Genomic DNA, 18,245 nt, shown 5'->3' with positions numbered 1-18,245 from the left:
TGTCAAATGGTAGGATATCTCTCTCATGCGCGCTCCACAACCCCCCCCCCTCAGCACCCACTGCCAGTGGGGCCCAGCTCCTAACAGCCCATGCAGCTGTGAACATCAGTGTGTTAATCTGCTCTAGGTGTACAGTCCCCCCATGATTCAGCCAGGAGCCTCTTAATCCAGTTAAGTTGACAGTTAAGTTTAGCTGGTGCAATTCAGTATTTTGTTAATTGTTTCTTTTGTTTTGTAGATCCTTTGCTTTTTTTCCTTGCTTATCTTTGGTATTTGGTAATTTGTAATGCTAAGTTTTAATTCTTCTCATTTGTATTTTTGCTGTAGTTATTCACTTTATACCATGCAGCTTATATAAAACATCTGAAAGTTATAGTAGACTTTTCTACTGATAACAACTTTAGTTACCTACAAAACCTCTAAACTTGTATCTTTTAACGAGTTACATTTTTGATGTAAAAATATACCTCATATATTTGTTTTTTATTTTTATTTATTTTTAAAGACAAGTTCTCCCTATGTAGTTCACTATGTAAATCTTGCTATGTAGCCTTGAACTCAGTATGTAACCCAGGCTGGCCTCAAACCTGAGGTGATTCACCTGCTTCCGCCAAGTGCTGGGGTTACAAATGTGCACTGCCGCACCTGACTCATGTATTTCTTAACTATTTAGAGCTGTTTTTGGTTTTTGAGACAGGGCATCAGTATGTAGCCCAGGCTGGCCTCAAACTGGCAGTGTTCTGCCTCTGCCTCCCAAGTGCTGGGACTATAGGTATATGCCATCACACCTGGCTCATTACTGTTTTTGAATGTTTCAGGTTTTTACCTTTTGCTAGGTACACTGATTTCTAAAGCACCATATGTTATTAGAGTAGTCGGCATTTGGCTGCCTTTACCATTGAATTTTAATTAAAATGTGTCTCTTTTGGTTGAATCTCTTTTAGAAATCTGAATTTCATGGGTCCAGACAACCATGTCTAGTCCAAGGCATTGGAGCTTTTTAGTAATTACTTCACTAAATAAACTTTATGTTCCTCCTTTTGTAATTCTCATAGCATGAAAGTTTATTCACCAGATCCCATAGATTGTATTCTCTCTTTGTCATTGTGTGTGTGTGTGTGTGTGTGTGTGTGTGTGTCCCGTCTGGGTTATTTCAAAAACCTATCTTTAACCACTTACCAGTCCAATCATTTAAATACAGGATGACCAAAAATTGCATATTTTTAAATTAACTGTTATAAGATAATGTAGTAGGAAACATAAAACAAGAGTGTATCTCTTGCCAGCAAGAATTGAATGTTTAAAATGACACCTGTCCAGTGATGCTTTGGATAGTCAGTACATACACAAACATGCTGCCCGAGTGATGTTTCATTCATTCATTGAGTTCTTTAACTCCAAAATTTCAGTTTGGTTCTTCATTATGATCACTGTTGAATTTGTCATTCAGGTCAGTTGTTTTCCTCATTTCATTGACTTGTCTATCTGTATTCTTTGATCTCACTGCGTTTCCTTAGATTATTATATTAAATTTCTTTTTAGGCACTTCATAAATTTTCTTTGGAGTTGGTTATGGAGAATTATTGTGTGCCTTTAGTGGTGTCCTGTTTCCCTGCTTTTTCATCTTTGTTGTGTCCTTGCATTAATTTCTACACATTTGATGGAACAATCTGCTCTTCTTAGCTTACTCAAGTGGCTTTAGTAAGGAACGATTTTTCTCCTGAAGAGAGGCCTTACTCTGCCAGCTGGGAACAGTGTGGTGGCTCTCCTTCCAAACAAATGCAGTGGTTTTGCCTCTGTGCAGCGTCTTCATTTGCGACCCATAGCAGCAGTGCCAGTGACCTGGGCTGGAGGAGTTTGTGGCGGCAGTGATGGCAGTGTAGGTAGTTAGGGCACTTGGCGCAAGAGCTCTTGGGGTTCCTATTTTCCCACAGTGGATAGCTTTTGAGAGTGGAGTCAGGTCTAATGCTATTCACGGGCAACTGCAGAGAAGTTGGGTTTCAGAGCACAGAGGCTTATAGCAAGGTCTCATGAACCTATGTGGCACCCAAGTCCACCCTTTTCACTTCTTTCTATATAGAAATACAGTTTTTATTCTAGAACATACTCTGTTGGACTTTCTTATTTATTTGTTTGTTTGTTTGTTTGTTTATTTTGAGTACTGGGAATCAAATTCGGGACCTTGTGTTTTTGAGGCAGGTGGTGGCACCACTAAGCTAAATCCCCTGGCCCTGGACTTTCTTTTTTAAATTAAAATTTAAAACTCATCCCATAAAATTTATCCCTTTTTTTAGTGTAAAGTTCTGTGGCTTTAGATATTTTGCATGTTTTTGCAACCATCACCATGATCCACTTCAGAAATATTTTCATCATTTCCAAAAGAGATCACATACTTACTAATAGTCATTCCCCCTTCTCCCTTACCTTCAGCCCCTAGCAGGTCCTAACCTACCTTCTGTTTCTATGGGTTTACCTATTCTAAGATAGTACTATAAATGGAATCATAAACCATACCATGTAGCCTTTGTGTCTGCCTATTTTTGCTTAGTATGTCTTCAAGGTTCATGCGTGATGTAGCATCTACCTTTACTTTGAAGGTGCATGGTGCTTAATTGTATGGATGTAGCACATTTTGTTTACCCATTATTGAATGGGTATTTGGGTTGTTTCAGTTTTTGACTATTATGAATAATGGTGTTGTGAACATTCATGTACAATTTTTGTGTAAACAGTTTTCAAACTTTCAGGTATACACATAGAGTAAATGCTAAGTCATATGCTAAGTTTTTGAAAAACTGAAATGGTCACAGGTTTCAAACCAGTAATTTTCTTAATAATTTTAACTTGGACAGTTTGGTAGGGAAATCATCATTACAGCTTTGGAGTTCAGAACTTCCTGTATTAAATTACTGTGGTGTTCTTATGAAGGAAACTTTTATAATTTCTTTATTGACTTTTTAGGAAAAATTTAGATAGTGTTTCTGAGTTAAATGTATGTATTTCTGCTTCAAGGCCAGTTATCAGGGTTTCAGAGAAATTCTTAAAATCTTTTTGTTATGTAAAATTGTGGCCCAGTAGGCCATAGGAATACACATTTTTCATGGATGAATATAGTCTGATTATCGCCTTGTGTCTCTTGCAGGGTTTTGACTCTGGGAGGAGGGCTGCCTTACTTGGAGCACCTTAATCTCTCTGGTTGTCTTACTGTAACTGGTGCAGGCCTGCAGGAGTTGGTTTCGGTTTGTCCTTCTCTAAATGATGAATACTTTTACTACTGTGACAACATTAACGGTAATGCCTTTTAACAATGAGATAATTTTGAAAGAATTAGTCTGAAAAATTTTAGCAGTTCTAATAACTTATAGTTTCTGTTTGGTTTTCTAGATTTCTAATATTCCACATTGTTTTACTTTCCGTTTTAGTCCTTTAAATTTAATAATATTAAAAAAATCACGGATATCTATTACTTCTCAAAAGATAAATTTTTCTGTGGGTTGCATATTTCAAATATCCTTTGTGTCAGATTTTTTGTTGTTGTTGTTGTTTGTTTTTTATGGTTTTTTGAGACGGTCTCACTATGTAGTTGAGAATGACCTGGAACTCACTGTGCAGTCCAGGCTGGTCTCGAACTCACAGCAATCCTCCTGCCTCAGCCTCCCGAGTACTGAGATTACAGGTGTGCGCCACCACACCCGACTTAGTGTTAGATTTTTGAGGCATATAATAGTTTAATTTAAAAATGGTAAATTGGGGCCAGGGATTTAGCTCAGCAGTTCGATGGCCTGCCTTGTAAGCGCAAAGACCCGAGTTCAATCCCCGGTACCAAAAAAAAGGCAAATTGTAAAAAACTGGAATTATGGTGGAAGAAGGCAATAAAATAACATTAAGAATGGGAATAAAAAATGGCAAATTGTTATAGAAATAGCAAAGTCCTTAAAATTTTTGGAAATTCCTCTAATTTTACACTAAAGCAGTTATTAACAGTGCAGAGGTATTATTCTAGATATGCTGATTTCTTGGAATAATACTTATTTTTCTAGTAGAACAATTTTATCAAATGCAATAGATACAGAAGTAGTTTAGTAATATGAACTTCCTAGTTCTGTGTCTGGTTCCAGATAAATCTCACTGAAGACTGTTGAGGGCATAAGGCAAAGTGTTGAGAAAAGGTGAAATGCTTTAGATGTGACTAAAATTCCCAAATAGTATTTTGGAAATTTATTCTTGAATCTCTTCTTGAAATTCATTGGATAGGGCTGGGGATATAGCTCAGGTAGAGCATTTGTCTAGTATGTGTGAGGCCTGGGGTTCAATGCCCAGCACCGCAAAAAAGAAGAGAAAAATCAGGTAAGTATAATTTGTTCGTTAAGCTCAACTACCCTACTAAGAGCCTCTTGAATTTACTTTTTCACAGTACATTCAGTATCTTTGGGGTATTTGGGGTCATTAGTAGAAACTAAATTTCCCAGAAGGATAAAAAGCTGCTTCTCAATTAATAGTAACAGATCAGCCTTCTGTATTTATACCTGGAAAAACGTTAGACAGCTTTCTACTCAGTGCTTATCTTCTTAAACTGTATGCTGTGTCTGAGAGGAACCCCAGAGAGTAATGTCACAAACTAGGAAGCAGAAAAGTAAGCAAATGTGCTATTTCTCAGGAAATTAGATTTTTTTTAAATATGAGACGGGAGAACTCTGCTCTTACTCTTGCAGTCACATTGTTTCGTAGACTTCTCCCTTGTTCCTGGTATTTCTTCAGTAAGTTGGATCATCTTTTGCCTTCCGTGTGTAATTAAGTAATGGTGAAAATGAATGTTATTTTGTTTACACCCAGCTTAAGTATCTAAAAAAAAAGTATGATGATGAAGTTTTGTTTTCTTTTTTGGATGTAGAGGGTTTGAGAGGGGAGTTTTTGGTTTTGTATTTAAACGTGAAATTTTATTGTGGGTTGATTGTATTTCCTACGACTTGTAGAACATAAAGTAATCAATAAACAGTTCGTTTTTGAGAAAGACATTTGTATATTACACTTTATTTTAGACACGTAATTTCATTATAGCTGCATTTGGTAATCTCACAACTTAATTTGTTATATTTATTTTTGAATATATAGATATTTTAGGTGATGAAGTATTAGGGTTTAGTTCACTTTTATGGTCTCTATTGTTTATGTGTTTTTAAACTTTTTGAAATAATTTTGATCATAAGATAACTTAAATCTTAAAATCTTTTGTACTTTGTTGGCATTTGTTTCATCTTAACCTGTTTTGAAAATATAAATATTAATGTGTTCCAGAGGAGCTGTTATATTTCTTTTGTTGAATGTAGGAATTTTCTTTTTGATAAGTGATTGGTGATATTCAGTAAATGAGCTTCAAGAGATCTGAACTTGAAAGATTGAAAGGATATTGCATTGTTTGAATAAGACAGTATTAAATATCCCTTTATAAGTCACCCAGGGACAGTTTGGGAGAAATGAAACACTGCAGCATTGTAACTTGTCATAGAAGTTGTGTTCCACAGTAGCAGGTAGTTGGTAAGGCGGTGCTGGAATACAGTCTTTTCCTTAAGAGGACATTTGAACAACCTGGAGACTGTTGGAATTATATCCAGTTTGCAAGGTGACAGTCTTGACACAGTGTCTTTCAAAGCAACTCAGTAAATGTTTAGTGATGCTTATGGGCCCCCTTTTTATTGTTTTTATTATTATTATTTCTGAAACTAGTATGTTTTAATATATGGTTGTAAAGTAATGAGGTGTATTTAGGTGGTAGATTATATTATGAATACTTGGAAGTAATTTGATTCAAAATTAGTTTGCTGAAAGCTAATCTGTGTAATTAACTATCAAGTTATTAGCTTAAAAAAGTAAATATGGTCAACGTTAGTCATTAACTGAATAGTAAATGATTAAGCAGAATGTTTCCTAAGCACTAGCAGAGATTTTTGAGAAGATAGAGCTAGCCAATCTATATTCAAACAATAACTGCCTAGAAAAAGACACTGTTAAGCATTGATATAAAGTGCAAATTGATTCCTCTAAATGATTTATCATGACTTTTAAGTTTATATAAAAATACCTCTTAACCATAACAATATAAAATTTCTATCATTTAAAAAGTGCTAATTGGAACAGCATAGTTTAGAGCTCTGAAGAACTTTTGAACAGTGATAGCAAATAAATATTTGTGCCTGTTTGCATTTCAATGTATATATAATTTATGAATTAAGATAGATTAGCTCATAGCTCTGGAAATGACAGTCTCAGATGATTTGCTCTCTTGTGTTTCCAATTTAAGTTAAAGAGGAATTACAGGTAAGTTGAGGTAAGTGCAGAACTACAGCATGAGTAATGCAGACACCACCTGGGAAGACAGTTGTTCTGTAATACAAGTTGGGGATTTGGTGGCTTTGTAGTTATTTCCATCTAATATTTAAAATTACTTATAAGATTTATTCTTCACTGGGCATTTAAAGATTTGACTTAATTATGCAATTTTATTTTATTTTTATTATTATTTAGTATAGTTTTGTCCTCATATAACCATTTGGATTCTGTATCCTCCATTGACATGGAAGACTACTGGTTGTAATTCATATATTTAAAGTGAACGATTACAAAGTTTGAATTGTTAGTTGTCTCTTTGAAGTATAGCTGTTGACTTGATACCCTTGGCAGCCTAACATATCTGTATTTCTTTCTTCTCTTTTTGATTTATTCTTTTTGTTGAGTCCCCCCTCTGTGATACTGAAGGATCTTACTATTAATGTTGCTTGTAATTTCCATGCTTTGGAAATTGCTACTGACTCATTTTCTAAACTAAGTTTAAAACAGTGATTATCTACTTGTACTTCTCTGTAGGCCTTGAGGAGAATAAAATCCTTTGTTGGAATCTGGCTTTCATGGATTATTAGGATCAGATAACCAGTCACTCCTCTGACTGACTTTAATGATATTATAGCATCAAAGCTGTTAATATTATGGCTACCTACTAGGTAGGTACTTGTAGGCTTCTCTAGGTAGATCCTACTATTACATTTTAAAACACCACTATATTCCCTCTGTTGGTATACTTAGAATCCCACTGGAACTCACAGTGGACGGAAGTGCCACATTTTGTGTCAGTATCAGCAAGAACTGTGTGATGAATAAAGAGATGCTTACAGCAGAATTTTGTTGTTAGCTTTGTACTTAATCCAAAGTACATGTTTTTATTTCTACATTTTTCATCTTTTATCTTCTACCATGTCTAGACTTTGAGAATAGAGTGACGCAGGCCAGAGTGGACCCTGAGGATGTTGGCTCCCTCCGTCTTTTAGGTGGGATGTGTGGTGTCTGGACTGCTGGGAGTCTCCAGGGGAATAGCTTCCTTGATGTGATTTCCCTGTGGAGGTTCTTTTTTTTTTTTTGTCATTACACTTGAAAGGCAGGCCACCAAACCGCTGAGCTAAATCCCCGGCCCCCCTGTGGAGGTTCTTTTTTACTTTCTGTTGGAAACCTCTTTTGCTTCCAGCCATCGCTTACAGTTTTTCCTAGGCTACTGTAGAATTCACTAAAACATTCCTTCTTTACCTTTCTATCATTAAAAAAAAAAAAAAAAAAAAAAAAAAAAAGGGACATGGCTAGGTGTGGTGACACACGTATGTATAGCCCCACATACTTAGGAGGTGAAGCAGCAGGAGGACTGTTTGAACCCAGGAGGGTGGGGCCGGCCTGGGCAACATAGTGATAGTGAGAGCCCATCTCTTTACAAACAAAAAATAGGAATACAGACATTGTGAAGTATTTTGTGGTGTTTCAGTTTAGAAAATTGAGTCTGTATGTCTCTTCTTTCACCTTGAAAAAATTGAGACTACAATTGTGTGCTGATAAAATACTAATCAGATACATTTTGGCAAAAACTAATAATTCAGACATTTCTTCACAGACTGAAGGCCAGGGGGATGGCAGGGAGGCAGGCTTGGGTCTTGGAGAGGGCACTGAACTGTTAGTGGGCAGAGGTAACCATGTGAGGGGTGTGCACAGACAGGCCGAGGAGGAGCTGGGGCCATTGGCGTTGCCTAGCAGGTGAACTTACAGGGAACTCTGTTGAAGACTAACCATGGGAGAAGAGTTTCCAGCTCTATGGTTCTTTATCTGGACGTTTGTCATAAATACTAAAGTGTACTAAAAAAGTTTAACTTGACTCTGTGGCTCAGATGACTTAATGTACTATCTGATTTCAAGGGAAGATAATCTTCAGAGAATGCTGCTTTGTAAATTTTAAATATTTGATACATTTGATACTTTTAATCTTAAAATGGAGATTTTTATTTTGATTAAATAAAGGTGAGCTTGCAGTGATTAATTTTATATTGAAAGTAATTTTACTACTACTTCTTTTTTTTTTTTGGTACTGGGGATTGAACTCTGATCCTTGTGCTTGTGAGGCAGGCAGCAGAACCACTGAGCTAAATCCCCGGCCCTGAAAGTAATTTTAAACATTTTTCTTTGGGAATTTTTAAACATATGAGCAATAATATCGTGAATCCTCATGTACTATCAGCCTCTGCAGTTATAAATCTGTGGCCAATCTTGTTTTCTTCTGCACCATGCCATGCCGTACAGGCTCCCTATTCATTTGAAGCTGATCCTAGGTGTCATGTCTATTTTAAAACAATAACTATTTGGAAATTAATAGAGGCATGGACCAGTGGTGGCGAACCTGTGGCACACGTGTTATTGTGTTTTTCTTTTAAGACAAAGATGTTAATGTACAAGTTGATTTTTCTGAACGGAAACCTCACTATTCAGGTTTAATTGCAGTGTTGGCACTTTGCAGTAAGTAAGTAGGTTTGCGATTACAGTTTGGGCACTTGGTCTCTTAAAAGATTTGCCATCACAGGCATAGGCTAATGCATTTCTACATAATTTGTAAAGTTTACTATTTACTTATAAACATTTGTTGTCATTTCCATAGTGAAATAGAGGAACATTGTGCTTCAGTGATTAAATACCCTAAGAAATTCTCCCCTTTCTTTTGTATATGCCATTTTGGGAATACAAAGAAAAGTTAAATTTCTGGAATTTAACAGAAATAATGGTGTTATCAGACTTGGCTTCTTTTTTGGTGAAGTACTGCTTTACAAAAACAAAAAATACATTTTTGAGTTAAGCTGGCATTGCTGCAGTGTATTGTGGTTTTTCAGTTATAATCCATTTGATATATTCAGCAGTAAAATCATATTTCGTGTGCTTTTAAATTTGGTCCTTATATGTCACAGTTCCTGAGTTTGATTGTTCTAGTGGGCATGGAACTAACTTTCTATTTTTCCATGAATCAGAAATACTGAAAGACTTCAATATAGTCATACAACCTTTTTCCACATTTGCCTGCCTTTATAAAAACTGTCATTTAAAGTACTTAACATTTGAAAATGTGCTATAAAACTTCTTTGTTATTTTCTAATTCTCAGCTGTGTTCCCTAATGGATCTTTTGTCTAGTATTTGGGTAGCATAATGTGAGTGGAATAAAATGTCAGTTATTCCACAGATATTTTATTACTCTTCTTTGTAATTGAATCAATTTTTATTATGTCTCAAATGTTTAATTACTCATTATTTACTCAAATTTGGAAAATAATTTCATCTAACCCTACCATATATTTTTTTTTCTGGCTGTAAATGTTAAAAATACAGCAAAATGCTAAGTCAATGTATAGTGTGTTTAAAATTTTGTACATCATATTTATTGTAATTGCTCAATAGTGAATTATTTAGCTGACCTGTTAGTGTTTTTTTTTCTTTAATTATATTTCTAGGAATCTGTTGTTAAATTAGCCAGATAGTCCTGCTTCTACCAATTGCTCCTTTTCTTCTTGAGTCTTTATTTTGTAAGATTTTTGCCAAAAATTATTTCTTCTCTCTTCTTCCATTACCTTTTAGACCATGAAAAACATTGGTTAGTGTCAGATTGTCACTGGCAATTTTTGTCTGACTAATTTTATATACACTCATTGTAAGATTCTACTTCTTATGATATAAGTATACTATGGGGAAAGCAAAATTTTTAGCTCTTTCATAAGCCAAATTTTTTTGTAAGATTGCTAAGAAATTCCTTCTTTCACACTTTTCTCTTTTCATACAGGTCCTCATGCTGATACCGCCAGTGGATGCCAGAATTTGCAGTGTGGTTTTCGAGCCTGCTGCCGATCTGGTGAATGACCCTTGACTTCTGACCTTTGTCTACTTCATTTAGCTGAGCAGGCTTCCTTTCATGCACTTTACTTATAGCACATTTCTTGTGTTAACCATCCCTTACTGAGTGTGTCTTGTTTTGGCCCCATTTCTTACAACCTCAGAAATCTTAGTCTACCAGTGAATTGTACAGTGTTGTTTCTTATGCAAAATATATTGTTGTTTTAGAAAGGTATTAGGTCTTTTCTTAAGGGTGAGAACAGTCTTACTGGATTTCTTTTAAACAAAATGCTTCAAAAAGAATGTCACTAATGCAGTGCCATTTAAAGTATGTTTTAGATTATTTTGAATTTTGGAAAAATCTTCGGGGGTGATTGGTTCTCCTTATGTATAAACACTGTACTAAGCTTTGCAGATTGTTTCAGATGTACATTTCTGAAGTTTTATTTCAAAGACTGCACATGTTGGAAATTAATCTCTTTTCCATAACATCTTTTATTTGAACAATTAATAAGGGGGCCAATTCAAACACATTCACATGAGATCCTTTGAGGTTGTAGAATAATTGGCTTTGTGGTGTTAGCTCAGTGAGCTAGCAGAGCACCAATTTATTTATATTTGCTTTTGCCCAAAATCCCTGGTTCTACCACTGCCCCTAAATTGTCAGATTTGAGAGGGATTTTTAATAATTCCCTAGCCATTTGAAGAAATGTATAAATAAAAATTACTTTGAGGACTTTACCAAGTAATATATTCTGTGTTATGAGTTTATTACAAATTTCAATCCAGGTTTACTTTAGTATAAAATAGGACTAAATATTTTGGTTTTGAGCTTCTATGAAATCATGACTCTCCCAGATAGACAATTTTACACAGGTGAGTAATTCTGAGCGGAAATTCCTTTTTGAAACTAGTTATTTAGTAGCCAAAACTTAAATCAAAGTTTATCTTTGTTACTTTGGGAAAAGGTCATGAGAGAGAGGCCTACCAAACAGAAAGGGATGTACTGGGTCCATTTTATGTCATGCCATTGTATACTTTTATGCTAAGAAGAAGAAAATTGTGCCATGCCATATTTTAAAAAATAAGTATGTTCAAAGCTGGAGAAGAGGAAGTGATCTTGCAGTCAGGTTCTTTGTGTCCCCAGATATATTTTTTTTTTTGCTTGAGGGAGACTAGGAGGTGTAAATTGTAGGGAGGCAAATCTCAAGTTAGGTGAAGTTTTTAGAGCGTTGTGTAAAGATGAAGGAAGGGTCATTTGAGGGAAATATAAACAAGGAGGATTTATGAATGTTTTTGAAAAAATTTTGCACTATAGGGATTGAACCCAGGGCTTTATGCATGCTAGGCAAGTGCTCTACCATTGAGGTGCATTCCCCCATCCTTTAAAAGATTTTTACTTACTAGCACGATTGTAATACATAATGACTATTTTCATTGTGGATATTTGGTACATGTACATGACACATCATATTTCTTTTTAGGTCCCTTTCCCCATTGCCTTTCTCCCTTCCCTCCCTCTCTTGGTCCCCTTCTCACTTGCAGAAGGTTTATCTCCCTGTTTCTTTTTGTCTGTCTTTTATTTATACTTTGGGCTTCTCATATAAGAGAAACCATACGGTATTTAAGCTTATGTATGTGAATGCAATTTATTTTACTTAACGTTATTGTCTCAAGGTGCATCCATTTTCCTACAAAAGGCGCAAATGAGAAAGGGTCTCACTAAATTGCTGAAGCTGGCCTGGAACTCGGTGGGGATCTGCCTTTCCAGAGTCCCTAGGGTTGCAGGCTTATCCTCCCAAGTCTGGCAGGAATGCTTTTTTTTTTTTCGGTACCAGGGATCAAACTCAGGACCTTGCACTTGCAAGGCAGGCGTAGTACCACTGAGCTAAATCCTCAGGCCCAGGAATGCTTTTTAAGTCAACTAACATTTGCACTACACTCTAACAGGAGTATATCCAATGATGCTCTTTTTTTAATTTCACTTTAATGATTCTCATTTTAATTCCTTTGCTTTTGATATGGTCGGGTACAAGCAGATCTTACCTTTTGAGGGTTTTTACCTGTTAAGCTTCATTATCATGTCTTTTGTGGCACCACTGCATCCTTCCTAGAAGTCTAGATCTAACCATGAAGAATAAAACAATTTCTTGTAACTGATTAATGATAGAGCACTTAGTGTGTTTAATACCCTGGGTTTGACCTCCAGCACCACAAACAAAAACATTCTTGAGAACGTGAAATGAAATCAGCTTACTAAATAAAGTCATGAGTTTTATTTTGTCAGGTTGGGTGTTTCATAGTTACTTTGTATTTACTTCCCTAAGTAGTTCATAAAGTCTATTTAATTTAAAGTTGACATCATGGACTATTCTGAGTAACAAACCATAGGAATTCTTGCAGGATCTCATCCTACCCTTACTTCATCTTCCCTGTATTAACATAAACTGTGTGGTGAAATTGCATATCCATAGCAGTGACTGAGTCATCAAAGGCAGACTAAGGTTTTTCTCTCATGTAACAGAAAACTATTTTTGAGGTAAAATTTTTGACAATCTTTATGAGAAAAAGATCATGATTAAATGATGTTTCAGAACTTGGCTTGAATGTTATCCTTGATAAATTAATCAACTCTGAGCAGTTTCACCAGCCATTCTAAGTAATTGAGGTGTATTGCTTTTTTTGTTTTGTTTATGCTTCTTGATGTTAGCAAACGGTTTTGGCCAATTTGAAACAAACTGGCCTCAGTATGTCCTCAGCATGTTGTCATGTTGAAACTCACTGCTTTTCTACCATTCCTTCCTGCATGGGGTCATGACATGATCTGCATTTAAATTTTATACATTGCCCTGGTTTCTATTAATAACTTAAAGGGACAGTTAATGTTCCAGTGAAACACTATATACTTGGTTTAAATTTATTTTGGGTTTTGTATTTTCCTTCTGAGAATAAAATGCAACCATTGTATAAAGTGCCCTGTGATGCCCAGCAAACATTAGGTGTTCAGTATCAGGTACTTCTGCATGTTCATGTGCTGATCTGTTCAGACCTTAACAGTGCTAAGGAGTCCTTAATGCGAGCATTCTCGTCTCACGTAGGAGGAATGTGTGTGACAAATTAGCTAACTTACTGTGGGTTACCGAGCTGGTAAGCAGCAGTTGAGGATTTATCAAGAAGTAACTGTGTGGCTGTATCATTATATTGGTAACTTGAGCTCACCTTAGAGGCAGCAGAGACCTGTCACAGGTAATTGCAGTGCAACTTGGTAGAGGAGTAAGAGATTAGTGAAGGTGACAGTTGTTCCTTGGTTCTGTCTAATTTTTCTTTTAAAGTGAGAGCTGTATCAGTAATTGTCAGCTGGACTCTTTGTTTATTTGTTTTGAGAGGACATAGAGACAGCAACATCAGGAGACATTTTGTCACACTTGACCAGAGAGAGTGATATAACTGGCATCTCATGCGTATAGGCTCGAGTACATACTGGTAAACATCTTACAAGATTTATTAGTACATGTTTGCAATATGTAATGTGTTTATTATGGGGAATTGGTAATACACATATCACTTCTTAATCCAGTTTACTTCCCCTACCCTTCTATCCCTAGATCCCCTTACCATCTGCAAAAAGTCTTATCTGGCAAACACCTTTAAAATGTATAAGAAAACCCTGCACAACAGGTAATTATTTGTCCCTGAAGGTCAATAATGCTGTTGAGAAAATCCTGCTTTAAATATTTATTTTGTGTACTGTATATCCAGATAAACATGTACATTTAGTTCTTTTTAATGGCTTAGTGTAATATGAATGTTTTATCTTCAGTTGGTTGCCATAACAGAATACATAGATTGGCTCAAACAACAAACAACTATTTCTTATTTTGAAGACCTGAAAGTCCAAGATAAGCTCCAGATCTGCTGGAGGCCAGCAGATCCTGTGTACAGTAAGGGCAGTCTTGGCATGCAGATAGCATTTTCTTATATCCTTGCATAGAGCAGGGGAGAGGAGAGAAAAGAGGAAGGGAGCACAATCTTCCCATCCCTTCAAAGGACACCAAAGCCATTATAAGGATTTCACCCTCAGGGCCCAGGCATCTCAAAGGCTTCATCTCCAAATACCATTTTATTAGGGATTAGGATTTTGAGATAGAAAGTAGCGGGCAGGCCACACATACTCAGTTCATAGCAGTCTCTGAGCTTTTTCAAAAAGAATACCCCCCCCAATATTGTTTCAGTGGTGGGGGGGCTCGCACAGAATGTCTGTAGGGTAATAAGCTACCCAGGGTTAAAAACTTTGATACTGCAAAATTGTTCCTCTAGGAGAGCTGAGAAGTGTTGTTTTACTGAACTTTTCTAATTGGTATTCTGCTGGACAGGCAGAGGAGAAAGGTGTCCCGAACAGAAGGTGAGAAAGTGCAAAGGCAGAGGCCCAGAGCTCATGGGCACTCTCGGCTGAACTTGGGAGCAGCAAAGACAGAGCAGACAACTAATAAAGACACTTACGTTTTGAAAATAGGTGATAATTTTATTTCATTATATAAAAAATATTTTCTAGTGTGATCAATATAATTTAAAAAATATTTACATATGCTAATTAGTTTTTACATGATATAAAAGGCACAGTGAAAAAATTACCTGTTGCGTATGAGGGACGCAACATAGATCCACACGGACAAAACATTTTTAGGATATGGGTGGACATATACAGCTAAAGCAAATTCAACATTAGGAACATCAATATTATGTACTCCAGTGCTGTACACAGCTTCAATTAAAGGGTTCACTTCAGAATACGGCATGTGAAGGGGAAATCCAGAGAACTAAAAATAAATAAATAAAGTCATTAGTGACGTTTGAAGATTTCAGTATTTCATAAATGTAATTCTTAGATCACCAGACCATTTCTGTGTTTTTGGTCAGTGATAATATTAACACAAATGGGGAGAGGATTATTAGTGTGTAAGATGCCTCTCGTCACCCATTCTCCATTGTTTCCTTCACTCTTCCTGGTGTGCCTAGTGTGCATAACTAATAATTGTACAGACCCAGGATAAGATGATGATTGCATTTTGCCTTTGGCCACAAAAACTAATCTGCAGGTGAGCATTTGGTCAACCTGAGACTTGGGACACAGTGCTGTCACCTACTTTGGGCACACGTGTGTCCCAGGCTGCTTTAGCATTTGCTTCCAGAAGCACAGCCAGCCCAAGACTGATGTTATCACAGGTGTGGAGCAGAGAAGGGGATGGTCTCTTAGCCGCTCACCTGTAGTGTCACTGAAGTAAACCAGTGCGCTTGCTAGTGCTCAAGCCTCTACAGTCTTGTTACTTGAACTGAAAACATCCACAGTGACTAGTCCACCTTGGCTGTCACCTGTTTTTGCCATCACTTTATTGTCTTAGTTATGACACTGCTTTCTAGCTTTTCTTACCAGCAACAGGATAAGAACACAACACTATCAGGAGGTGGTAGAGAGGATATATTGTTTATTAATGAGAATTTTTCTTAGCAGTGAGAAGCGTAGTGCAAAACCATATACTTTAAAACACCTAATCTAGACTCTTTGCTGTCTTGCACAGCTGTCTAATATAATTTAGCCAGATGTTTTCAAATTACTTACTACTTGCTGTATATTTCATAAAAGTATTGTTTTTCTTAGGATCCTGCAACAAAAATGGTAGTATTTTCTTTATAGACATTTTGTCATTCAGTATGAGTTAACAGAAGTTTAGAACTTTTACTAATACTCTAGTCCATACTGCTGCTTTTTTATACTTGGAGGAGCAGTTTCTCATTTGTAAGGAAGAAACCCAGCAGGCTAGCCTGTGAGTTACTGTGCCTACCCTGTAGTCTCCAAGCTGTTTGAGCAGTTCTGCTCTGTGCTCATCTTCTACACCTTCTCCGTGGCTTCTTTCTAGCAGAGGCAAGAAGTGGCGTAGTGTAGAGGTACAATGCCTGTTCCACCGGGTCAGATGGCGCGGTCTCCAGTCCATGATTTTGTCTTTTAGCATTTTTTCAATCCTGTTCATAAAAAATAAACTCCATTATTTGGTGACTTGACTTTTCTCTTGTTAAAAAAAAGTTTCTGTTGGTATGATTATCTACAAGGCAGTTAGTAATAAATATGGGTTAATGCCTGGGGATTCCAGAGTCAGCACAAGCAATTCTAAGAATTGTTATGGGGGTGGGCCGTGAAGTAGACGTATAATTGCAAAGTATAGAGTATCCCAAGGGCCAGAAGAGATGCTGGAAGAGAACATAGGAGAGGGAACACTGGATGACTGGGCCAGCTAAATTCAATACACTTGGCAAGACATTTTGTATTACTGTAAAATAATTTATCATTTATTCATTTGGTAGCATACTAGATAAATTCGACCCTGACATAAGGAGTAGGACTTGTGTTGAAATCCTCAAATATATGTAAAGCTCTTAAAGCTTATACTGATTTTTCCCCCAGTCACTTTTATTCATGATAGTATAACTCTTTCTTTCCTAAATTGCCTTAAACTCCCTTTAAAATGCCATCATTGCAACTTAATTTTTACTATTATCAGTATGATTTAATAGGATGTAAATCTTAAACAAAATGATGGAATATAGCTACCATTTACTGAGCTATTTACTGGGAACTGCTTTTCATATATACTTTCGTTGAATATAATAACCCATGAGGTAGAAGACACAGTCCTGATTTTACAGATGAGAGGACAATTTGAGATAATTTGATTTGACTAAAAAAGGGAGATGACAAAGACTGAAACACTGCTGATTCTAAAGCTTCTTGTCCACTCTAACCAGATGCAGAGATTTAGAGTTGTGGCCAGCTTCCCGTTACTCAGTAGCCATAGGATCCCTTCTTTTTTTTTACTAAGAAACGTATCTTTTGGTTTCAAGATGGCCTTAGCAAGAAAGTAAGGGTGAATTGCCAAACACTAATTCTGAAGAAATAAATGACTTGAGACTAATTGACAGCATGTCTAAGATCGTAGAAGAATTAGCGTGAGATAAGTTCTGCATGAGGTTCCCAAATAAAGCTTTATGGAGAAAGTAAGAGTAAACCGGTGTTTTCTAATAATGCCTAAAAGGGGGTCCTACATGACCTTGTGCATTTGACATACTTGTCTTTACATGGCTTGATCCAGTGGAAATGGCAAATAGGTTTGGAAAGCAGAAAGATCTGGCTGGGCTCACTCACCCCCTTTAACATTTAACAAGTATGTGGACCACTTTGTCATTTTCCACGTTGGTGAAACTGGGAGAGTAAGTGATGTTAGTGTGAGTAGAATTAGAGGGACTCAGGCTTTTACCAGCTTGCTGTTTTGGTTAGGTTCATAAACTAGCCACTAATGTACAGAAGAAGCATATTTAAGCTGAGGATTATAATGTGCTTCAACAGCATCTGTAATAACATGTTAAGCTCTAATCTGAGGTAAAGTCTTTGGAGAACTGCATGTTTTTATTGGAGTTCACCTCTGTCTCACACTGCTGATGCTAATGCATTGTTTTGAGCCATGAGATTTAGAGATCGCATATGTACTTGATATCTGTAATCATGGATTTAATTGCCCCAGTTTCATACAGATCCAGGCTGACAGCTGTGTGAAGTTCGGTATTACACTTCTAGTGACAGATGACATGTGGATTTTAAGGATATGATGTTACTTACCTGTCTTGTAGCTCAGCGGCAGCTGTTTTATCTGTGCGTTGATAAATTAGCTCCTCAGGCTATAAAAGAGATCATATTCATATTTTGGAAACGCTAGAAATCACCTAGTAGAAATGCTAGAAATCACTTAATTTGAATAGATATACTTTAATATTTTTAATTATGAAATTTCAGATATTCAATAAGATATGGAAAATAACAAGGATGCACCCAAGACCCACTATAAATAAAGCATCACAGATCACAGTGCTTTGTAGCTCTTTCTCATGACCTGCATTTGTTTTAAACATTCCTTCACTCAATATTTAAGTGAGTATTGTCACCGGGCACCATTTCGGGTAAAGATAATAGGGTTATTACCGTGAATAATCCCAGCCTTCATGGTGCTTACATTATAGTAAA

The 18,245-nt window shown here is 36.4% G+C and overlaps 2 protein-coding genes across 7 annotated transcripts in view; one reads left to right on the top strand and one right to left on the bottom strand.

The window, feature by feature from the left end:
- Fbxl5 (F-box and leucine rich repeat protein 5) overlaps positions 1 to 10,830 on the top strand; it is an 81,529-nt gene extending 70,699 nt beyond the window's left edge. For all 4 annotated transcript variants that reach the window (XM_033758805.1, XM_010641868.2, XM_010641865.3 and 1 more), the window contains 2 exons: positions 3,143 to 3,291; positions 10,128 to 10,830. In XM_033758805.1, coding sequence (XP_033614696.1) covers positions 3,143 to 3,291; positions 10,128 to 10,204 — 226 coding nt within the window. In that variant the 3' untranslated portion in view covers positions 10,205 to 10,830. The remainder of the gene's footprint in view (positions 1 to 3,142; positions 3,292 to 10,127) is intronic.
- A 3,897-nt stretch (positions 10,831 to 14,727) lies between these two features.
- The window catches only part of Cc2d2a (coiled-coil and C2 domain containing 2A), a 111,073-nt gene continuing 107,555 nt past the window's right edge, over positions 14,728 to 18,245 (bottom strand). For 2 of the 3 annotated variants that reach the window (XM_010641862.3, XM_010641863.3), the window contains exons 35-37: positions 17,844 to 17,902; positions 16,018 to 16,195; positions 14,728 to 14,994 (exon numbers count right to left, since the gene is read on the bottom strand). In XM_010641862.3, the coding sequence (XP_010640164.1) occupies positions 14,806 to 14,994; positions 16,018 to 16,195; positions 17,844 to 17,902 (426 nt within the window). In that variant the 3' untranslated portion in view covers positions 14,728 to 14,805. The remainder of the gene's footprint in view (positions 14,995 to 16,017; positions 16,196 to 17,843; positions 17,903 to 18,245) is intronic. The other variant, XM_010641864.3, reaches the window with a different exon arrangement.

Source organism: Fukomys damarensis, unplaced genomic scaffold, assembly GCF_012274545.1.
Source record: "Fukomys damarensis isolate Sample0158 unplaced genomic scaffold, DMR_v1.0_HiC HiC_scaffold_35, whole genome shotgun sequence".
In the NCBI taxonomy this organism is placed as follows: Eukaryota; Metazoa; Chordata; class Mammalia; order Rodentia; family Bathyergidae; genus Fukomys; species Fukomys damarensis.
The sequence above is the reverse complement of the archived record's forward strand: the minus strand, read 5'-3'. Positions and strand labels throughout refer to the sequence as shown.